Here is a 14,898-nt window from a genome sequence, read left to right on the forward strand (position 1 = left end):
AATGGCAGCAGCTTTCTCTCTGTTCTCCCTGCTCCCCCAATCCCACTTGACCTTCCTTCCTACCCTGCAGTCACAGGGACCTAACACCTGTCAACAGGGCACTCCTTGACTCAGAAGCATATGCCTACTGCACCTCACTCCAGGTAAAAGCCAATGCTCCCAGCCACAACCCATAAGGCCCTAGGTACACTTGCCCACCATGTCTCCAGTCTCACCTCCTCTCTCTGTTCACTCCACTCTGACCATACTGGCCTCCTTGCTTTTCTGCACCCCAGGCTGTTCTGCCTGGAAGGCTCTTCCCCTAAGTCCTTGCATGCTTCCTTCTCTCCCCTCTTTTGGATTTTGTTTGCCTTTTCAAGGACACCTCTGCTCTATCTAAAATTGCACCTGCCCCAGGCCCTTCCCCACTTTAACTTTTTTCAGAGCAACACTGCCCTCCTCCCTCCAATGCCCTAGACATTAGGTCCTCTGCAGATCTGTTCTTGTCCTGGAACACCTGTCCACATGACCTACAGGTTGACTCCTCACCACCCAGGTCTGTGCTCAAATGCTGCCTTCTTAGACAGCCCTCTCCCCACACCTTCCTCTCAAGCATATTTTATTTCAGTTTTTACAGCACATATCAGTCAGAGTGATCCAGTTTATTAGTTTACTAGTTCACCTTCAAGTCAAGCAAAATGTGAGCACCATGAGGGCAGGGATGGTTTTCAGCTGTGTTCACTGCCATGTCCCCAACTCAGCAGCAGGCTTGGCACAGGGTGCCAAGGGCTCTTTGAACCAGGTACAGCATTCCCCAGTGACCCTTTTTCTGCTGAGGTTGTTTTACTAACTACAAAGATTTGAGCTGGGGGTGGCAGGGGCGAGATATCCAGGGGATGAGGGTCTGGACCCAGTCACCCATAGGATTCAAGGGATCTCTAGAAGTGGGGAGCAGAACCTGGGTACTTGGGGGAGGCACTGCTATTCCCCAGGCATGGGCAATACAGTTGGGCCAAGCACATGAGTGATGGGCTCTCTTCTTCCATCTTCTCTCTTCGGTCCCTTGATATTGTCTGTCCTGACCCTTATGCACTGGGTGACTGTGTGTCCAGCTGAGGCTTGGCATCCAGGGTGGCAGGTGCAGGGCCTTGGGCAAGGACCACAGCTATGTCAGGCCCTCCACAGATGATGGTGAAGGTTTGGGATTCCTCAGATCCAGGCAGCTGAGCCATTCCAGGCAAAGAAGTGGTAGAGATGGGAAACAAAGGGGAACAAGGGGTAAGGAGATAGAGGGACAGACAGAAATGGTGAGGATCAGGGAGGTCAGAGAAGGAAGGGTGTCAGGAAACAGAGTGAAATGTGATGGAAGACAGGGGAACAGATGTGAAGCCAGAGACATGTGTGGGAGAGAAAAGAAGTTTGGGGAAACAGGAAGAGATGTGGAAGTACAGGGACATCGGGAGATAGATGTGAGGGTGGACAAACATAGACAGGGACACAGATATGGGGGACAAAGAAAGATACAGATGAAGAGAGACATGGGCAGACAGGGACACAGGATGAATGAGTAGGAAACAGGGATTGGATGGGGACAGGGGAGGCAGAGAGAGACAGTCAGCCCAGGGGCCCCAGCAGGCTTCACAGAGAGCCCCAGGCCTGAGACTGAACTGTGACTCAGCCCCACTGTCCCCCTGGCTCCAGGCCACAGCCTCAAAGCCCCCAGGGGCAGCCACACTGCAATTCCAGCTGACTGCTATTACCTGAGAATATGAACCCTGCACTGCAAGATCTACTGAGCCTTCAGGAAAGACCAGAAATGATTTTAAAGCACTGTTGAAGCCAAACAAATTATATCTGGAGGTCACATCCAACCCATTAGCTGTCAACCTGAGACACTTCAGTTCCTCTCTGAGGCCCCCTCCTCTGGCTCCATAGCTCTGCCTGGATGCTTGTCCCATCCAGGTAAGGTTCTGAGTGTGGGGGTGATAGGCCGAGGCCCTCAAGCTCAGCTCTAGTTTTTAAGCAGGGGAAGGGCTTGGTCAAGCTTTGATTTTCACCCTCCCCGCAACCAAAACAACCCAGTAGTAAAATGTATGGGTAAAAGATCTTTAGAGAGAATGTGGTCGACTGTAGTAAAGGGGTTGTGAATTTAAGCTAGATGGGGCTGGGAAGGGAGCTTTCCAACAGGACAGCAAGGCCTTTTCTGGTGCTAGACATCTGGGTTTGAGTCCTGGCTCTGAAATGTACTTCGGGCAAGTTACTAGATTGCTGTATGCTGCAGCTTTTTCATCTGGCAAATGGGAACAAGAGTATCAAGATCACAGTGAGTTTTTAACAAATTATTAAATATGTGTCTGGTAGAAAGTAAGAACTTCTTAAAAATTATTCATAAATGGAGCAGCCATTACTCAGCTCCAACCAATAGTTGCCAGATTGAAGTTTTTGTTCTTTTTAATTTTTATTTTTTTGCTGAGCTGGGGATGGTACCCAGGGCCTCCCACATGTTAGGCAAGTGCTGTAACACTGAGCCACTTCCCCAGCCCCAGATTCTTTTTTTCACCCCTAGAAAAATGAGCAATTTGGAAATCTGGATGAAATATTGGGATTTTTAAACATAAATGAGGGCACTGTGCAGGCCAGGCAAGCCAACCTAGATGGCCAGTCTCAAGCCCCAGCAGCACTCACCGCGCGAAGCTGGCCCAGGCGCACCTGAGCCTGCACGATCTTCCTGCGCAGCTGCAGCGCCAGCTGCTCCAGAGCCCGGAGCTGAGCCTGGTGCCGCTGGTGGCGCCGCTGCAGCCTTCTCACCCGCCGCTGCAGTGCTCCCAGCACCGCTCCCAGTCCCGCCCCCGGGCGCTGGGCAGGAACTCCAGTCCAACGCCCTGCGGGAGTGGACGGAAGGGGCAAGGGCGTCAGGAGCACGGTGGACGCAGCCTCGGAGCCCCCAGATGCAGGCCCCAGCACCACTACGTGCACTGGGCCAGAGGCTGCGACGGTGTCCCGGGTCCCAGGTGCAGCCTCCTGTCGCGGCGGAGGAGGAGGTGGAGGAGGCTCGACAGGTTTCTGGGTACTTCGGGTCCTTCGCTGGCTCTGGAAGACATGGAGGTGGGACTTTAGGGTCAGACTCCAAGAGGCTTTCCCTCCGGAGTTTAGGTCAGACTCCAAGGAGGACTTCCCTCGAGCAAGATGACTTCAGCCAGGAACTTCCTCAGGAGGGAAGGGTAGGGGGTAGACTCTTCAAGGGTCTTCGCTTAGAAAGGGAAAGCCAGGAACCAGATTCTGGGAATTGTTTTCCAGGTAGTGAAGGCTGGGGGATCAGACTCCACTCATGGGACTTCCCACGCTTACCTTGGCTGGTGGCACCTGGGAGAAAATGGAAGGCACCGCATCTGGCCGCAGATAGCGCACACCCCAGCGCCACTGGAAACAAGAAGGCGTGAAGTGCTCACTACACAAGTGCTGGTGGCAGCTGGGCACCCAGTGCTCCCGGCCCATGCGCCGCAGCCAGGCCTCCAGCCTGGGACCATCCTTCAGTGGGAACCTGCAGAATGGTGGAATTGTAGGGTGAGCGCTGCAGGTCCCCATCCACCCCTCGCTGAGGACACCTACCTATGGGTTCATAGCCTCTGCCTCCCACCCAGGCTTTCTGACCTCACTCACATCCCACATGTGGGCTCCACCTTCTAAACACCCAGCAACTGCCTCTACCCCTCCTCCACCGCCCATCCCAGTTCTCCTGGCCAGGTTCTGGCAGCAGCCTTGTTCCTGGTTTCCCTGTCCACCTCTACTTCCTACCCTCAGGTTGTTCCTGCACATGAACCTAAAGGAGTGGTCTACAAAATCAAACATGGAGAGTAAGAGAGATCCTGCAGTCAAGTGAAAATGCTTCTTCCACAGCCATGCAGCATGAGAGTGGGGGGTATGGGTTGAGAGATTTAAGAAAACACCAACCCAAATGCAGGGTGTGGACCTTGTTCACAAAAAAACCATTAGTAAAAAGCCATTTCAAGACAACTGGAGAAAAGGAAACATAAATTGGGTACTAGATAATTGTAAGAAATTAATTTTGCTAGATATGATAACTGTATTGGTGTATCCTTCTAAAATGGTATTTTGGCCAAGTTTGGTGGTGCATGCCTGTAATCTCAGCTACTCTGAGATCACAGCCTCAGAGGAGTCTGAGGCAGGAGAATTACAAGTTCAAGGCCAGCCTCAGCAACTTAGTGAGGCCCTGCCTCAAACTTTAAAAATTTTAAAAAGGGCTGGTGATGTCGCTCAGTGGCACAGCACTCACTTAGCATCCCTGCTTCTCATTCCCAGCAATGCAATAAATAAATAAATGCAAAATAAAAGTATTGTTAGAAAAACATTCTGAAATATATACAGGTGGAAGACCCAATGTCTGGGATTTATATTAGGTTTGTTGTTTTCTTTTTTGGGTGCTGGGGATCAAACCAAGGGTGCTGTGTGTGCTAGACAAGTACTCTACCAATTAAGTGCATTCCCAGCCCTGGGATTTACTTTAAAATGTGGGGCAAAACTTCGAGGTATGTGGAGCAGGGAAGTGAAAAAAGATCGGCAAAATGTTGAAAACCGGCTATGTGAGGAGTCATTATACATACAAACTCTGTTTTATGTGTATGTTCAAAAACAACCACTACAAGTTTATAAACAGCTCAACAATAATAAAAACACAACTTAATTTAAAAATGGGCAAAGGACTTGAGCACACATTTCTCCAAAGACATACAAATGGTCAACAAGCATATGAAAAGATGCCCAATATCACTAGTGATTAGGGCAATGCACATCAAAACCATGATGAAATGTTACCCCCCAAGCTACTGGAATGGTTACTGCAAAAACAAAAACAGAAATAAATAAATAAAAACAGAAAATAACAGAGGAAGTAGAGAAACTGGAATCCTGGACACTGCTGGAAAATGTAAAATGGTATTGCCATTATGGAAAACAATATGGCAGCTTCTCAAAAAATTAAAATAGAATCACCTTATGATTCAGCAGTCCACTTCTGGGTATATGCCCAAAACAAGTGAAAGCAGGGTCTTGCACACCCATGTCCAAAGTAGCTTAATTCACAAAGCCAGAAGGTGAACGTGTCGATTGACAGGTGAATGGATAAACAAATGTGGCATACACTATACAATGGGATATTATTTAGCCTCAAAAAGGAAATTCTGATATATGCTACAACATGGATGAATCTTGGAACCATTAGGGGAAATAAAATAAGCAAGTCACAAAGAACACTAATGCTTCCACTTTTATGAGGCCTTTAGAGCAGTCAAATTCAGAGACAGAAAGTAAAATGGTGGTCACCAGGGGCTGGGAGAAGGGGGAAATAGGGAACTGTTCAATGGGAATAGAGAAATTTCTCTTTTTTTTTAATTTACAAAACAAAAAAGTTCTGGAGGCTGGTTATACAACAATGGGAATATACTTAACATTGTTGAACTGTACACTTAAAAATGGTTATGTAATGTGCATTTTACTACAATTAAAAATAAAATTTGCAGGGGGCTGGGGCTCAGTGGTAGAGTGCTTGCCTAGCATGCGTGAGGCACTGGGTTTGATTCTCAGCACTACTTATAAATAAATAAAATAAAGGTCCATTGACAACTCAAAAAAATTAAAAAAATAAAATAAAACTTGGGTTGGGCTATAGCTCAGTGGTAGAGCACTTGTACGAGTGAGGCACTTGGTTCCATCTTCAGCACCACATAAAAATAAATAAATAAAGATTCTGTGTCCATCTACAACTAAAAAAATATTTTACAAAAATAAAATAAGGGGCTGGGGTTGTGGTTCAGTGGTAGAGTGCTTGCCTAGCATGTGTGAGGCACTGGGTTTGATTCTCAGGACCATATATAAACAAATGAATAAAATAAAGGTCTATCAACATCTAAAAAAATATTTTAAAAAAGTAAAATTTTGGCCAAGCACAGTGGCACATGCCTACATTCCCAGCAGCTCAGGAGGCTGAGGTAGGAGAATCACAAGTTCAAAGCCAGCCTCAGCCACTGAGTGAGGTCCTAAGCAACTTAGCAAGACCCTGTCTCAAAATGAAAAATAAAAAGGGTTGGGGATGTGGCTCAGTGGGCAAGCACCCCTGGTACTAAATAAGTAAATTAATAAATAAAAATTTAAAAACATTTTAGCAAGGGTCAGGGGTGTGCTCAGTGGTAGAGCATGCACGGGCTTAGCATGCATGGGTTCAGTGCCCAGCACGGTGAAGCAAAAACACAAACATCTTTGACAGCCACTGCAGTATGCTGAGCTCCACAGAGACAGCACCAAGGCAATGAGACAGACATGCACCAGGTAACTCTGTGCCTTGCTGAGGAAAAAAACCAAACATAGGCAAAGAAGATCCTAAGAGGCCAAAGGCAAAGGCAAAACATCCTTATATGCACTCTGTGAATTTGATAGGAGGAACAGAGGAAGCACCCAGATGCTTCAGTCACCTTCTCAGAGTGTTCTTCTAAGAAATGCTCAGAGAGGGTTGGGGATATAGCTGTTGGTAGAGTGCTTGCCTTGCATGCACAAGGCCCTGGGTTCAAATCCCCTGCACTGCAAAAAAAAAAAAAAAAAAAAAAAAAAAAAATGCTCAGAGCGGTAGAAGACAATTTCTGTTAAGGAAAATAAAATTTGAAGACATAGCAAAAGTTACAAGGACCATTAAAAGAAGTTCAAAGACCCCAATGCACCCCAGAGGCCTCCTGTCTGTTTTTTCTATTTTGAGTATCCCAGCCTGGCCATTAGTGATGTTGCAAAGAAACTGGGAGAGATGTGGAATGAACACTGCTGCAGAGACAACAGAGGAAAAATATGAAAAAAATATTGCTGCCTATCAAGCTAAAGGAAAACCTGATGCAGCAAAAAACATTTGTCAAGTCTGAAAAAAGCAAGAAAAAGGAAGAGGAGGGAGATGAAGAGGAAAGGAGTAGGAGGAGGAAGAGGAAAGGAGTAGGAGGAAGAAGATGAATAAGTTGGTTCTAGTGCAGTTTTTTTCTTGTCTGTAAGTCACTGAATTCCCCCTGTACACAACTCATTCCCTTTAAAGAAAAAAAATTAAAACGTAAGGCTGTGTAAGATTTGTTTTTGAAGTGTTCAGTGTCTCTTTTGGTACAGTTAACACACTAATGAATATGCCTTTAGATAGCCCTGTCCTTGTGGTATTTTTCTTTTTTTAATTTTTTTTTTTTTTTTTTTTTTTTTTGCAGTTGTAGATGGACAGCATGCCTTTATTTTTATGTGGTGCTGAGGATCGAACCCAGTGCCTCACACATGCTAGGCAAGCGCTCTGCCACTGAGCTACAGCCCCAGCCCTCCTTGTAGTATTTTTCAATAGCTACTAACCCTGCATAGTACAGTGTGGGGGTGGTAGATTGGCATGGAAATTGAAAGCAGGTTCTTGTCAGTGCACAGAACAAATTACACATGCAAAGAGTAGTTTTTTCATCTTCAATTGTCTCTAATGCAGCAAACAATTGTTCTGTTAAGTGAGTACTGTTCTGTAATTGCAAAAAAAAAAGTTACAGCTGTTTTGTTGACATTCTGAATACTTCTAAATACATTTTTTTATTAAAAGACATGTTTTATTTCTTATTTTTTTATTTATTTATTGTTTAAAAGACACGTTTTTAAGAATGAACTAAAATATTCATTCATGTACATAGAACTTCAGGATGATTTTCATATCTATGATATTACTAAATAGTTTTCTTAAGATTAACCAATATTAGCTGGGTGCAGTGGTGCACACCTGTAAACCCAGTGGCTCGAGAGGCCGAGGCAGGAGGATCGCAAGTTCAAAGCTAGCCTCAGCAATTTAGCAAGGCCCTAAGTTATACCCTGTCTCAAAATAAAAAAGGTCTGGGGAGGTGGCACCCCTGGGTTCAATCCCTGGTATATTTAAAAAAAAAAAAAGATTAACCAACATTAGGTATTAAATATACTTAAAAGAGACCACAATACACTACAATGGAAAATGAAAATGGAAAACTAGTATCAATAACATAAACAGAAGCTAGCCATAAAAAAACATCAGAAACCTTTACCTGCTGAGGTGACGGATGGAAGCCTGAGGCCTGCTTTTTCATTATTTAAAAAAAAAAAAAAAAGAGTGCCAATTGTGGTGGTATACATCTGTAATCCCAGTGGCTTTGGAAGCTGAGGCAGAATGATCATGAGTTCAAAGCCAGCCTCAACAATCTAGCAAGGCCCTGAGCAACTCAGCAAAACCCTGTCTCTAATTAAAATATAAAAAGGGACGAGGATGTTTCTCAGTGGTTGAGCACCCCTGGGTTCAATCCCTGATACCAATAAATAAATAAATAAGTGGGGCTGGGGTGTAGCTCAGTGTCAGAGCACATGCACTTCCCCCACAAAAAAGGGGGAAGAGAGTTGAATGGGTACAATACTTCCTACAGAAGATGTGTACATGAACTCAAGCACATCCATAGGGGAGAATACTATGCAGCTACTAAAACAGACTATGGAGGCACTCTATGAACTGATATGCTATAGTCAAGCACATATTTCGTGAAAAATACAAGGTTCCCAAGAGAGTGTATCAGCTTTTAGTAATTGTGGTAGGTCCCCAAAGGATAGCCATGTCTCAATCCCTGGAACCTGTATTACCTTCTAGGACAAAAAGATGTGATAAAATTAAGGATCTTGAGATGGAGAAATGAACCTGGATTATCCGATATGGTCCTAAATACCATCACAAATATCCTTATCACAGAGAGGAGACAATACCACAGGCAAATGAGAAGGCAATGTCACCATGGAGGCAGAGATGGGGGCACAAGCCAAGGAATGCCTGTGGCCACTAGAAACTGGAAGAGGCAAGGAAAAGATTCTCTCCTACAGCTCCCATTCTCTGTACACATTGATTTTGGCCTCCAGAACTGTGAGAGCATAATATCTCCTGTCTAATCCAGCAAGTTTGTTACAGCAGTCATAGGAAATTAATATCATAATCAAGGGAGAAGTAAGAACATATATTCAAATTTGATTGTATTTACATAAAGAAACCATGGAAAGAACACAGAAGAATCTGTGATATGGGGTGTGGTGGCACACACCAGCCACACAGGAGGCTAAGGCAGGAGGATCACAAGTTCAAGGATAGCTTCAGCAACTTAGTAAGACCCTCAGCAAGTTAATGAGATCCTGTCTAATAATAAAAAATGAGAGGAGAAAAGGACTGGGGATGTAGCTCATTGGTAAAGTCCCCCGAATCAAGAAAAGGAGGAGGGAAGGCGGGAGGGAGAGAGGTTACCTTTATGGGGTGGATGGGATGGATAGAGATAGAGGGGAGCAAGACTTCTTAGACAAAAGGCAGAGAAGCAGGGACAGCTGGGTGAAACAACTGAGACAAGAGCTGTAGCTCCCAAAGAGCAGAACCCCAGGGCACACAGCCAGGGAGTCTGGATGCTGCATGAGACTCACTGTAGCAGCACTTCCGCCCCCACCTGCTCCCCAGCCAGGACTGGCAGTTGACTACTCTAATATCCATCCACTCTCTTATTTTTCCTTAATAACAAAACTTCAACTTTGAGGCTGTAACCTGTCCTGCTAAAAGACTGTATTTCCCAGGCAAATCTGCAATGGGTGGGATCATGTGATTAAGTTCTGACCAATGAATGCCTTCATGTTGTGTGGGATTTCTGGAATGGTGCCTTAAATGGAAAAGGGATGTTCAAATGGAGTAAGAGTGGCTCACAGGGCAAAGAAAGAAAGTAAATTATCTTAGGAAGCCTCTCCCTAATTTGGTTTTGTTCTTACTCTCTTTTGTTCCTCTGGATAGTAACATTTATAAGGAGCAATATTCATCTCTAAAAACCTACTGAAGGGCTGGGGATGCGGCTGTGGTGCAGTGCTTGTTCAGTACGTGTAAGTGTGTGAGGCCCCAGCGTGCATGCATGCACACACACACACACACACAAACACACAAACAGCAAGTGTGTGCCTTTGTATTGACTATTTTAGTTTTTCTGGTTATCTTGTCTAGAGCATGGGGTGGCATATACTACTAGATCTTTTCTTCTTAACTCGAGATTTCTGCAGGGTGGTTAAATGTGTAGTTAATATGCCACATTGCCCAGCCTCTTTTTGTAGTTGGGGGTGATCAGTGATGAAGAAGCCACTACTGGGGTGGGGTTTTGGGGAAGGCCTTGTAAAGGGAGATGACTCAGTGTAGTTTTTGCTCTTCCTTCTTTCCCTTTTCTTCCTTCCAGGAATGGTAGGGCACATGGCTGGAGCAGCCATTTTGGATAGAAGCCATATACTAAGAGAGAGCAAAGAGGACCCTCATCTCTCATAACTGTGGTGCTGCCATCCCAGTGCTGGTCTTCCAACCTCCATATTTGTTTTATGTGAGAAACATATTGTTCAAACCTTGCTGCCTCTCCCCACATGAAGATTACACATCTCAGTTTCATGGATGGGTGGCTTCCCCTACTTGCTATGGCCAAAAGAATGTGAGTGAAAGGGACATGGACCACTTCTAAATATAAAATCTACCAGGAGCCACTGGATGGTTCTCTATACTTTCTCTTTTCCTCCTCCTACATGACCAGCAATATTCCAAGTAGAGACAGTTCCCTCTCAGTCTTCAATTAAGATACCATAGAGTAGGCCCACAAATGACCGGCAAAGGACATGGCATGAGCAAAGAATAAACCTCTGTTGTAGTAAGCTGAGATGGGACATATGCTACTGCAACATAACAACCATGCCAATTCCTGTGGCCCTCATAATTTGTTAAGCCACTATTATTTCAGGACTTTGTTACTGCCAGTCAGATGCAATTCCTAACTGATAGCCCCCCATTAGAGATGACTGTCACTTGTCTCTGAAAGGGCCTAAATCACAGCTAATGAAATTCTCTTTGGCTGCCAGGCAGTCTCTCAAGTTTCCTGGTAGCCACTTCCTTCAATGTGTTTCACCTTGTTTACCACCTGGCACCTGTGCCCTCTCCTGAATCGTTTTAGGAAATGCTCCTTCTCTTAATGCTTAGCTAAATGGCTTCTGTGAGACTAACTCAGGGTGGGCCTTAGGTGCACATGGACCAGACAGTGTGAAGAACAGCCTGAAACCTGCTGGTGGGGACCAATGAACTGATTTTTATAGTAATCTGGCTGCTGTGTACAGTTGTCATTGTTATTCCCATTGATATTATTATTACATGTGAAGCACTTAGAACAGTGCCTGGCATATAGGGGCGTTCACACAAGTTTGATGTTGTTATTGCTGTTGTAAGGAAGGCCAGAGTGGAAGCAAGAAGACCAGCAAGCAGTTATCTCAGTCTCTCATTAAGAACAAAGATGATGGGTCGTGTATGGTGGCACATCCCATAATCTCAGTGACTTGGGAGGCTGAGGCAGGAGAATCACAAGTTTGAGGCCAGCCTGCATAACATAGTGAGACCACATCTCAAAATAAAAACAAAAAAGGGCTGGGATGTAGCTCGGTAGAACAGCATCCCTGGGCTCAATTTCCAGTACCACACACACACACACACACACACACACACACACACACACCAAAAAAAAAAAAAAAAGAAAGAAATAGGATCATGGGATCATGGATAACTTCCAGGTTGCATATGCAGTTCTTAAATGTTTGATCCCTCCCCTTTCATGAGTCTGTCATGGCAGGAACAAGATTAGTCAGAGTCACTGGATACAATAGGGTCTTGCATGCTTCTCCACAAGACATTCAAAACAACCGTTGAATTAATAAGCGGTGTCAGAGTAACAAGCAAATCTGGATGATTTAAGTTTGAAGATGCCCCTGCTCCCCTCTACTCTGTACCAAAGTCCCTCAAAGGAGAGCTGGGACATGAACTACTGGGTTTCCAGGAGACGCCCATCTGAAATTCAATCATTAAATCCATCCAACAAATATCTACTGAACACCCACTGTGTGCCAGAAACTGTTCCAGAAGCTGGGGACACAAAAGGAAACAGGGCAGACAAAATTCCCTGGCTTCACAGAGCTTACTGACATTCTAGTGGGGGAGACAATGAATAAATACCTAAAATACGTTATGTGCCAGACAATTATGTGTTAAAAGGGAAATTAAAGTAGGAAGCAGACAGGGAGGGTTATGTGTGTTGGAAGACAGTCACAATTTTACACAGGTTAGTGGTCATAAAGGCAAGAACTTTTCAGAGGGAATGACTAGCATAGGCAAAGACCCTGGAGCAGCAATGTGCCTGGAGTGCTAAATGAACATGGAGTAGGCCAGTGTCACTGAAGTAGTGTAAGGGGCAGGAGGGAGGAGAGGAGATGAGGTTATACAGGTAGTGGGGAACCGGCTACTGCAGGATTTTGTAGGCCTGGTTTTTTTTTTTTTTTTTTTTTTTTTTTTTTTTTTTACTATTTCAGACCTCATCCTGTTTTTTATAATAAGGTGTGAGCCAGGGGAGGAATCAGAGTAGAGGAGGGCCCTAAACTGATTTAGGTCAAGGATCCCTCTGGTTGTATATGGGAAACAGACTTGGTGAGGGGCAGGGGAAGGAGTAGGGAGACCAGTGAAGAGACTATTAATGAAGTCTAGTTGAAGGAGGGAGTTAGACAAGATCGAATTCCGGGTAGATTCTAAAGGGAGAGCCAACAGGATTTCAGAAGGACAGGATGAGGAATATGTTCCAGCCCACTTGGGCTAAGATCACCAGAGACAAACCTGTACTCATTTACCATAGCAAAGAGGGAGTTTGCACACCAAAGATACCATGGGTAGTCTTGCCAAAGGAAAACATATCTAGTGAAATACAAATGGAGCAGTGTTTAGATAGGTTCAAAGCAAATCAGAACTGTGTGTAAAGGGATCAATATTAGGTCTGGATTGCAAAGTGGGACCAGGGTCCTCTTTCCTTGGATGCGCTAAAATTTAGACAGTTGTGGAATACTGAATCTGGAAATCCCTTATCTGAAGCTTTGAACCTGGACTACAAATTGAGACTGCTTCCCTCCCCCCACCAGCTGGGGATCCAACCCAGGGCCCTGAGCTACATCTCCAGCTCTCCAGGCTATCTTTCTGTGTCGAGGTGACTTAGCTCCTCCAGAGTTGGCTATTAAGATAGAAAACCTGAAAGGTTTGAGGGGCAAGAACATAAGCAGCTCAGCTGCAAATGTTTTGAGTTTGAGATGACTCTAATCTCTAATGAGTGAAGATGGAGAGTAGACATTTTAACTTACAGAACCTCACCTCTCCTTACATCACCGTCTCCCACTTCTCTGGTTCAGTTCATTATCTGCGTCTACCTCTGATCCTCTGATGTCTCACCTATTTTCACCTTCCTACAACCCTGCTACAGGACCAGGTGCCAGAAACAGCTGCAGTTCTCCTTGGGCCCCGCCCCTCCCGTGGCCCCGCCCCCTCAAGCCCCGCCCCGCGCTTGCGCTCACTTGTAGAAGCTCACAGGGCGGTTGTCTGATCCCAGTTGGCCCGCAGTGTTACAGCAGTTCGGAGCCCTGCAGTACTTGGGCATGGCTGTCCAACCCAGTTGCTTTTTGCGTAGTCAGAGGCCGCACTTTAGTCCTCCCCGGGAGCCGCCAATTCCCGCCCCTCCCGGGCACGCGCCTCCTGCCTCACGTGACATCTTCCGTGTCATGTGATAGAGGAGTGCTGAGGCTACTGACGTACCAAAAGTCCCTCCGCTACCACAGCTACGCCCTGGTCACGTGGTTGGTGAGAAAACGCGAGTATAGCTACGCAAAACCGGTTCTACATCACCTTAACCATCACCTGTTGAGGAAGAGGTGGCGTCACAGCGTCTCTGAGCCTGCGCCAACCGAGGCCACTAGCCCTTCAGGTTCTTTCCACTCCACCCTAAAGCAACGTCCGAGCCACAGCCCCGATAGTCGCCGCAATGGCAGCAAAAAGCAAGGGCGGAGACTATGACATTAGCCTAGTAAAAGTCAAACCCTGCACATTTCAGCAAGTGAGAAAAACGCAAACTGAACGAGAAGCTCCACAATGCTTGATCAAAAATCAAGTACGTTGGCTGTGGCTCCGCCCTGCCTGATACTCCGCTCCGCCTCCTAGCTCCTATTGGTCATGATTGCGGCCCAGCAGCCCCGAGATTGGCCAGACGGTTGGCCGGCCACGTCCAATGGGCAGCGCCGCCGGCTTTCCCGCGGTTATTCGCTATTCGAGTGGGTCGTGGCGGACGCGGCGGTTAAAGAGCATAACGGTCGCTGGCCTCCGACGCGACGATGGCGGCCGTAGGGCCCGGAGGCTACACGCGGAACGATGCGGGCGAGAAGCTGCCATCTATCATGGGGGGAATTCCAGCGCGGAGAACCCAGTCCTCCCCGCCCCCTGCCCCACCTCTCTGCCTTCGGCGACGGACACGACTCTTGGCAGCGCCCGAGGACACCGTACAGCACCGGGTGAGAATCTGCTCGTCCTGCCCACACCAATTCCAGGCTTATTTGGGCCGCACCTGGTCCAGCCCTAAACTCTTTGGCCCCACCCATCAGTTCCCGCCTATTGGTCCCCTCGGGTTGCCCCCCCAGCCCCGCCTCGTCAGGAAGCCCCGCCCCCTTGAGTTTAAGGCTCCTCCCACTTTCTGCCTCGCCGGCTCTTGGGTACTGTTCGTCATTCCTGGCTCCACCCTCAGTAGTGGGATGTTTTGGGGGGTTTTTCGGATTCCAGTCCCTAGGAAACCATTTTGCTTCTACAAATCAGTGTCCAGTTCCACCTTCCTGGATAAGCCCCATTCAGTCACCTTTAGACGTTTCTCGTCCCCCCGCCCCCCGGTTCTTTAAAACCCCCACCTGCGTACAGTCACCTGTCCCAACTTGCTCGGTTCTACTCTGCCTTCTCTCCCACCCTGCCTTCTTTTTCCTTTTCCCTCACTAAGGTGGGATTCTTAT

The 14,898-nt window shown here is 46.5% G+C and overlaps 2 protein-coding genes across 11 annotated transcripts in view; one reads left to right on the forward strand and one right to left on the reverse strand.

The window, feature by feature from the left end:
* Positions 1 to 114: 114 nt before the first annotated feature.
* Thap8 (THAP domain containing 8) lies at positions 115 to 14,442 on the reverse strand. 7 transcript variants are annotated; one of them, XM_047527647.1, is made up of 5 exons: positions 13,766 to 14,285; positions 6,465 to 6,570; positions 3,328 to 3,520; positions 2,665 to 3,069; positions 115 to 1,202 (listed from the first exon to the last, which is right to left on the reverse strand). In XM_047527647.1, the coding sequence occupies exons 3-5, from the start codon at positions 3,472 to 3,474 to the stop codon at positions 1,065 to 1,067; spliced, it is 690 nt and encodes a 229-aa protein (XP_047383603.1). In that variant the 5' UTR covers positions 3,475 to 3,520; positions 6,465 to 6,570; positions 13,766 to 14,285; the 3' UTR covers positions 115 to 1,064. The 7 variants fall into 7 exon arrangements, with proteins under 7 accessions (XP_047383603.1, XP_047383600.1, XP_047383602.1 ...); XM_047527644.1 differs by lacking the exons at positions 6,465 to 6,570; positions 13,766 to 14,285 and adding an exon at positions 14,351 to 14,442; XM_047527646.1 differs by lacking the exon at positions 6,465 to 6,570 and having other exon boundaries at positions 13,754 to 14,285.
* Wdr62 (WD repeat domain 62) overlaps positions 14,108 to 14,898 on the forward strand; it is a 39,114-nt gene continuing 38,323 nt past the window's right edge. For 2 of the 4 annotated variants that reach the window (XM_047527417.1, XM_047527419.1), the window contains exon 1: positions 14,115 to 14,412. In XM_047527417.1, coding sequence (XP_047383373.1) covers positions 14,236 to 14,412 — 177 coding nt within the window. In that variant the 5' untranslated portion in view covers positions 14,115 to 14,235. Of the gene's footprint in view, positions 14,413 to 14,898 lie in introns of all 4 variants that reach the window. The other 2 variants (XM_047527420.1, XM_047527418.1) reach the window with 2 other exon arrangements.

Source organism: Sciurus carolinensis, chromosome 16 (genome assembly GCF_902686445.1).
Source record: "Sciurus carolinensis chromosome 16, mSciCar1.2, whole genome shotgun sequence".
In the NCBI taxonomy this organism is placed as follows: Eukaryota; Metazoa; Chordata; class Mammalia; order Rodentia; family Sciuridae; genus Sciurus; species Sciurus carolinensis.